At 35.3% G+C, this 7,830-nt stretch overlaps 1 protein-coding gene across 1 annotated transcript in view; it reads left to right on the top strand.

Moving 5' to 3' along the window:
• The first annotated feature begins 3,007 nt into the window (after positions 1-3,007).
• The window catches only part of LOC106660898 (short-chain dehydrogenase/reductase family 16C member 6-like), a 28,942-nt gene continuing 24,119 nt past the window's right edge, over positions 3,008-7,830 (top strand). The window contains exon 1 of the mRNA XM_014383928.2: positions 3,008-3,103. Coding sequence (XP_014239414.1) covers positions 3,059-3,103 — 45 coding nt within the window. The 5' untranslated portion in view covers positions 3,008-3,058. The remainder of the gene's footprint in view (positions 3,104-7,830) is intronic.

Below are 7,830 nucleotides of genomic sequence, written 5' to 3'. Positions count from 1 at the left end.
TTTTCCGTGTAGCTATATAATCAATCTAGACGTATACCAAGTTTGAGAATAATTCATTGCATAATTTTAAAAAAAGCAAATTCTTAAAACTTCGGTGTAATCAGAAACTCTTTCGTACTCTCTCTCTCACTCTCTCTCTCTCTCTCTCTCTCTCTCTCTCTCTCTTTCTCTCTATCTGCTGTCTATCTAGATATCTATCTGTCTTTCTATCTCATCATCTCTCTCTCACTCTCTCTCTTTTTCTCTCTCTCTCTCTATCTATCTATCTATCTATCTATCTGTCTATCTAGATATCTACCTGTCTATCTATCTAGATATCTATCTGTCTTTCTATCTCATCATCTCTCTCTCGTTCTTTTCCTCTACCTTTGTCTATCTTCTTTCTCTAAGCATCTCTACCTCTATCTAACTCTTAATATCTCCCTTTTAATTTGATTTTGATTAGATATTCGACTATTTAAAAATATTTGCGGTCTGTGTATTCTTATACATCTGCCTATTTTGTGAAAAAACGAAACGTGTAATATTGTATTTTTTAGTACTTTAGTAGTTACTATGCAACTCACGGGGGCCTAAATGACTTTGGTTATAGAAAAATGCCCCATTATTTATTAGACCATTAAATAGTGCCGTTCATGATAAATGTCTATCCAAATGACGATGATGATCATGATGGTGGTAATGAAGAATCACATAACGGTCACAGACGGAACAAATTGAAGTTGACAAGGTTTGGACATAAACAGAGTGTTCCGTTTATTTTATTTATTTGTTTTTTTATGAGGATATTTCAACTTCGAGGTTGTATAAACCCTCGGTGTGCCGCTGGTCTTGGAAAAAGCCCATTTGTAAGTATGTCGGGTTGGAATGTAGGGATAGAAATACACTTAGTACTTACCCGATGCTACGCCATGCGACGCTACCCGATGCTACCCGACGCCTTGCCACGTTTTGGTGGGGTGTGCACATCTATCCGACGCAAGCACACGTCGCGTACAGTCCACAGCGTTTATCACAATAATCACTATCACAATCGCAACGCATCTTTTGTTCTTAATGCACTATTTTGAGCAAAACCTTGTAATAAATTGTTAGTTAAATTTTATGAGCACAACCATCTAATAAATTGTTTGTTAAACTTAATTGTTTTAAATAAAGTTACTCCTAACCATCATAATTAAACAATGTTTATAAAAACTTATGCATTTTTGATCTCGTTTAATTTGGTTTACATTAAAATAACATGTTGTAATTAATATAACGACAAAATTACATGTACTTAGTTTGAAATAAACTACAAAAAATATGAGTGTCCTGTTCTGATGCTACCCGACATTACAAAATGGTGTAATTTTACGAGCAAAACTATGAAATAAATTGTTAATTAAATTTTATGAGCAAAACCGTGTAATAAATTGTTCCAATTTTAGTATATGTACCGCCGAAGCGAGTACAATAAATTGTTAGTTAAATTCATTATATCAAAAAATCGTATTCCGGTGTTTTGATTAATTTTCTACCAAACCATTAAAATTAATTTTTTAAATAAAAACTAATTAATTTTTAATCACAGTTAATTTGGTTTATATTAAAATAAGTATGTTGTAATTAATATAACGACAATAATACATGTAGTTTGAATAAAAATATGAGTGTCCGGTTCTTTTGTCTTGGACTGTACTCAATGCGACCCGACGAAAATCTGGACAGTGGGGATCGCAGAGCGTCGGGTAGATGTGCACGGGGGTAATGCAACCTTATGGAAAATCGGAGTTTGGATTTGCGTCGGGTAGCGTCGCATGGCGTAGCATCGGGTAAGTGTGTTTCTGGCTTAAACCGTTGCGGCCACCGACGCCCCAGAGATGTGTGAGACTGAGAAGCACTTACCACATATAGGGGTTAATAGTAAGGCAGAGTGCTGAGTAAGAAGCGTTCCTCCTCACAAAAACGGGAAAGAAAAGGTAAAGAGGAGAAGGCAAAACTCTTTTGCTATAAGAGTTTATTAAAACCTATATACATATATATCCCTATATCCTACCGTCACCATTCGTTCAATAAATTCCCAAACACCCAGTCAACAGAAATAATAATGTTTTCTTTTGAGCTTACGGGTCCCTTTTAAAAGTATTATTTTCCAATTTACGGAGAAGAGCTCCAACCTGTTTGCCGTGTCGCATACACCTGAATCTGTTTCCTACATCTCGTACCACGACGTCACTATGGTGGGGAGTCAATCATGTATGTGACAGATGTCAGAGAGAAGCCCCGGAAACAGATGTCAAAAATTCAGTAGGTGTTAATGTCTACAATTTCATTGTCCATATCAATGAAATTAAAATTCCATTGTTACCAAGAAAATTTTAATTAAACGATATTATTTCACCCCAGCCAGGAAAGCTAACAGGTTTAATACTATATTAAAATATTTTCATTTTTATTATTATCGGTTAGATAGTCATACGGTCCTTCATCATTAACATTTTTATACTGTGGGTCGATCATTCATTCTTCATAATTTATACAAGTTAATTTTTTCTTCGGGATGTTGAAACTATGTTGAACGTGGTCATACAAGAACTCGAATCGGGAATATACTCATACATAAATAATTAACAAATACTGCTGTTTAAATCATTTGATGTATTTTAATTTTGGAATTTTTCACTGAATTCATTATGACTTTTGTTTATTATTTGCACACGTATGGTTCGTTAATTATCGATATCAGTATTCATTCCTGTGTCTTAAAACCAAATTGCACGTGGAAAAAAAATAGCCATAATATTTTTTCTTTTCGACTGTTTTTAGCGTTTTCTGATTAGTTCAGTCAGTAAACTAACCCTTAAATTGGAATATTTTTTTTACTAATTGGAAGTTAATAAAAAATAATTAATAAAAATGAAATCTTTTGTACGTGTTAAGTGGAAAAATATAAATAAATGCAATGGTACTATTAACAGCAATGGTACTAAAAAAGAAGGGACATAGCTATCCTCTCCTCCAGAGAGTGGGGCTGCCGGCATACCCGGACTAGAATACAACGTTAGTTTTCTCCCAGATGACGGTTCGAAAAGAAGACAGCAAATTCAGTGAAACAAACACGGTAAGTAGTATATTTAATTAAATTAAAATATTTACAAAAACACAACAATGTACTTTGTCATTAAAAATATCTGGTTGACTTAAAGAACAAAATATATTTTCAAAAAATGATACATCTTCATTGACTTATTTTCATGTTTCAAAAACCTCAAAAATACATTCCAGCGATCTTAAGTAATATAAACCAAAGAGAAAAACAAAAAATATTATTTTTGGTATAAAAACAATGGCGAAGGTTTCAGTTTGTTTTGTTTTGTCTGTATCTGATTGAACGTGTTATTTTGCAGTGATGTAACCATGTTCAAAAGGTTTTCTCCATATTCATGAAATCTAATATACTTTTAGAATCTGCACATATAAATACAAATCACCATTTGAAAAAAAAATGTTTTTAAGTAATTGACCAAAACTGTAATTATTGCAATGTTTAAACGATTTTTAAAATTTTTTCCTAGGTTGAGTGGTTTTCGAGAAAATCAGGGGGAACCCTAGTTAGATTGACGTATATGTTTGCTTGCTTTGTGCATAATCAAAATACCACGAATAATTTGTAACAACTTGAAATAATATTTATATAAAACATAATCTGTCGTGCAACGTAAGTTCAATGAAAATAAGAAGCAAATGATAAAATTGTATCGTGCGAGATAATTTATCTAATCAAATTGGATAAAACCATGATCCTTTATCATCCCAAAGAATTATAATTGATCTGACACTTATAAATGTATTACGAAAGAAAAATATACGTGGATATAAAATGAATTTAATAGTACCTATAAAACATGACAATTTAGGTGAATAAAGACACCGAAAAATTCAATCAACACATATTCTTTTAACTCATGAAATAAGTTCACTAATTTCGTGGTCCGCTTGACCAATTAATATATTACAATTAATTAAGGTTTTTAGTTGAGATAAAAAAGTCAATGTCACGAGCGGGATTCGAACCCACGATCTTCGGCTTGATACGCCGCTGCTCTACCGCTTGAGCTATCGTGACCTCGATCCACTCGGACACAACTTCCCATCTCAACCGCACCTTTTGAATTTTCCCTCCTTTTAATCGGGGTTCGAATCCCGCTCGTGCCATTGACTTTTTTATCTCAACTAAAAACCTTAATTAATTGTAATATATTAATTGGTCAAGCGGACCACGAAATTAGTGAATTTAATGATTTAAAATGAAGTATACTTCACTAAAGCTCTCCGTGGCCATTTCATTTGTCGTCGACAATGCAATCCGATTACACGACATTTGAAAAATGGCAAAAAGGAGGGAAAATGTAAAAAAAAAAAAGGGCGGTTGAGATGGGAACTTGGTGACCGAGTGGATCGAGGTCACGATAGCTCAAGTGGTAGAGCAGCGGCGTATCAAGCCGAAGATCGTGGGTTCGAATCCCGCTCGTGACATTGACTTTTTTATCTCAACTAAAAACCTTAATTAATTGTAATCATGAAATAACGTTAAATCTATTGAACGTAAGAGAAAAAGAAGGATGGGAATCAATCGGCTGAAGAAGACTCCTGACTTCAATAAGTTCCTGGTGAGTAATGTAACGGCAATACAAAAAAAGAAAAAAAGGTGGAGAGAGAGAGAGAGAGAGAGAGAGAGAGAGAGAGAGAGAGAGAGAGAGAAAAAAAAAGAAGAAGAGGAAACGAAGAAGAAAACCTCCCCACATTCAGTTCAAGACTCCATACTGAACCGCAAATATGCTAAACTGAAAGAAGGCAGTAATGCAGCTTGATATAAAGGAGGGTAACAAAGTAATCGAAAAAGCCAATACACTGGCAAAGCAAGCAGTTGAGGAAGAACCACTCCTGACATCAATAAGATCCTTGTCAGTGAAAAAAATAACTCTATAGTCTTTAAACACCCATTAAACATGGTAGATGACGATGACCCCAAACACGGTAAGACACAAAAATACCTATTCTCTCAACTGATAACGAAGATATTCCGAAAATTAGGAACACCTCATTGGCAATTGCATTCAAGATGAGCAACAAGCAAACAGCACAGATCAACCACAAAACATTTAAAGAAAAAGAAAACCGAAGTGACCAAATTCAGAAAGGTCTCTGGGACCGCGGTGGCCGAGTGGCTTGGGCGTCTGAATCCACGATAGATGTTCTTGGTTCGGATCCCGGGAGAGCCCGTTACTTTTTAATTGATGATGGTATGAAAAATGTATTGTAAAGTGGTTTACCCCCTCGTCTGCGACACCCAACGGGTACTTGAACGTAGTCCTCCTGTACTATACAGAAACCAGTCCATTAATATACATCAACCCTCCCCCTTAAATGTCTATTTAGGAACTGTCACCCTTTTATTGACTTTCACTAGGTTTTGAGAAAAGGACGAAGGGACGAACTAACGAGTATTCTGTAATTATTATAAATGACGAAATAAGGAGGGGATGGTTAGGACATATTTTCGACAAACTATACCAAATCGTTATTTTCTAGGGCAAAATTCATTTCGTACTACCGATTTCAAACGTTTCCTTACTTTTCCTGAAGAACCCAAGTGATAAAAGTGTGACACTCCCTACGATTTTTCAACCATGGTCGCCCGGAATAGGTATGGAAGAAGACCTCTGCATTATTTGAAACTGACTAGCTTGATTCATCTTGAGCTGTAGAACACATCGAAAAAGTACGGATATTTAAACGTAAAATACACATTTTATCAACAGGTTCAACAAAAAAGATGTGCTGATAGGTTGCGTCTGACCGTATCGTGGCAACGTAAAGAGCCTACTTCGCCCTGCTTATAAACTTGTTGTCTCACAATCTGATTTTTGTCGTTTTTGCAAGGAAGGTCATTACGGAAACTTTAAAGATCTGGAATTAGTGGAGATATTTTTTTGTCTTGAAGCTAATGGAGTGTTTGCTATTATAACACTGAATAAAAAGGGATGTTAGTTCGTTGTTCTACTTATTTTTTTAAATATTTATTTTTTGGAGAATATTTTTATGTTATAAACTTTTTCTTAAATAGTCTAGGTTATGGAAATGCTGATAAATTCTGAACAGGCCACGACTAAAAAATCTTATATGATTTTCCAAGCACGTCCCATTGTGTGGTTGACAAAAGATTGATTATGTGGCCTGTACACATCTACGACTGGGCAAGGTCTTATGTGACCGGAATGATATATCAAATGTTTTGTTTGGTCTACATATATCGAGTTACGCTGTGAAATTTTAATTGTGTAACAGTTTAATGCCAAGGCGATTCTTTTACTCTGGCTTAGACATCTACACTATTTGATTTGAGTGTTGTTATCACGTACCATGTGTGATTCCACGTGTAAATCGTTGTTCGTTCGCTTTGATCACGCTATAATTTGATTGACACTGATTGTCTAAGGTGGTAAAATGATATTCTCCTAATACATGCAGAACACGCAATTCTTACTCCAGGAGGAGCAGAATAAAAGAATTTCCCCTCGGCCAATCGTGAAACGTAACGTTTTACAAATTACACCGAAGCTTGAGTAAAGGCGAATTAAGTAACTTGTACAATTCTCTTACAGTTATTCCGCCAGATATCCGTTGAAAATAGTTTTCCGTCACGGCAGCTCTCTTTCCACCGAGGCGAAGCAAAACGGTCTCGGGAAACTTCAGGAAAAAAGTTTTACGACGTAACATACTAACTAGTTTTAAAGTAAGAACAGCTGAAATCTTGTTAAAAACTGAGTCGGAAACACGCTCGGCAAAGAAATATGATTACACACGCCATCAAATAAAAACCCAAATGTTTATTAATAAAGAGAACGTTTAATTTTTCAGTTAATTAATATTTATGAGAGGTGTTAGTTAAGATAAAAAAGTCAGAGTCACTAGCGGGATTCGAACCCACGACCTTCGGCTAAATACGCCGTTACTCTGCCACTTGAGCTATCGTGTCTTCGATCCGCTCGGACACTAACTGCCCATCTCAACATTTGAAACGTGGCAAAAAGGAGGGAAAATTCAAAAGGTATGGTTGAGATGGGAAGTAGCTGCGTATTTAGCCGAAGGTCGTGGGTTCGAATCCCGCTCGCGACACTGACTTTTTATCTTAACCAATACCTTTCATAAATATTAATTAATTGAAAAATGTTAATTGGTCAATCGGACTACGAACTGTAATGGATTTAAGAACGTCTAATATTTGACACCATAATACAAAATATTTTATATAAATTAAAAAAATTTAAATATTTTTAGCCCTGACCATTTTAAATGTTCATTTTACAATAGAAATTTTCTCTCCAAATGTAATTTTTAGATATTCGCCTACGTTTCTCGCCCTTTTCTAAAATTCTGGTGAAAGTCAAATGAAAGGGAGACAGTTATTAGCATAAAAATAGATAATTCAGGGTTGTTGAAATATTTGATGTATGCATTTGTTAATTCGTATGTTTTCTTTCATTATTTTATGTGTATGCGATCTAACGCTGCCCTAACCACTCGGCCACCGAGGTCCTTCTCTCAGTTACTTTGGTCTCCCTGCCCATTGGATCATCAGTGGTGGCTTTGAGCTTTAGACAGTTGCGTCCTTTTATAAGATCGCAAACTGATTTAGTTCAACATTATATCTGAACGTACGGTAGTGCACTTGCCAAGTTCCAGCAAGCCGCCACGAAACAACCCATCCGGTTTTTCACACCATCATATCTCTGCTTCCTCTTAAGATGTGCTTGTGAGATTTGAAACATAAATTAAGCTTGGTGG

This window comes from Cimex lectularius, unplaced genomic scaffold (genome assembly GCF_000648675.2).
Source record: "Cimex lectularius strain Harlan isolate CLEC.00 unplaced genomic scaffold, Clec_2.1 scaffold81, whole genome shotgun sequence".
NCBI lineage: Eukaryota > Metazoa > Arthropoda > Insecta > Hemiptera > Cimicidae > Cimex > Cimex lectularius.
This window is presented reverse-complemented; position numbering and strand designations above follow the sequence as displayed.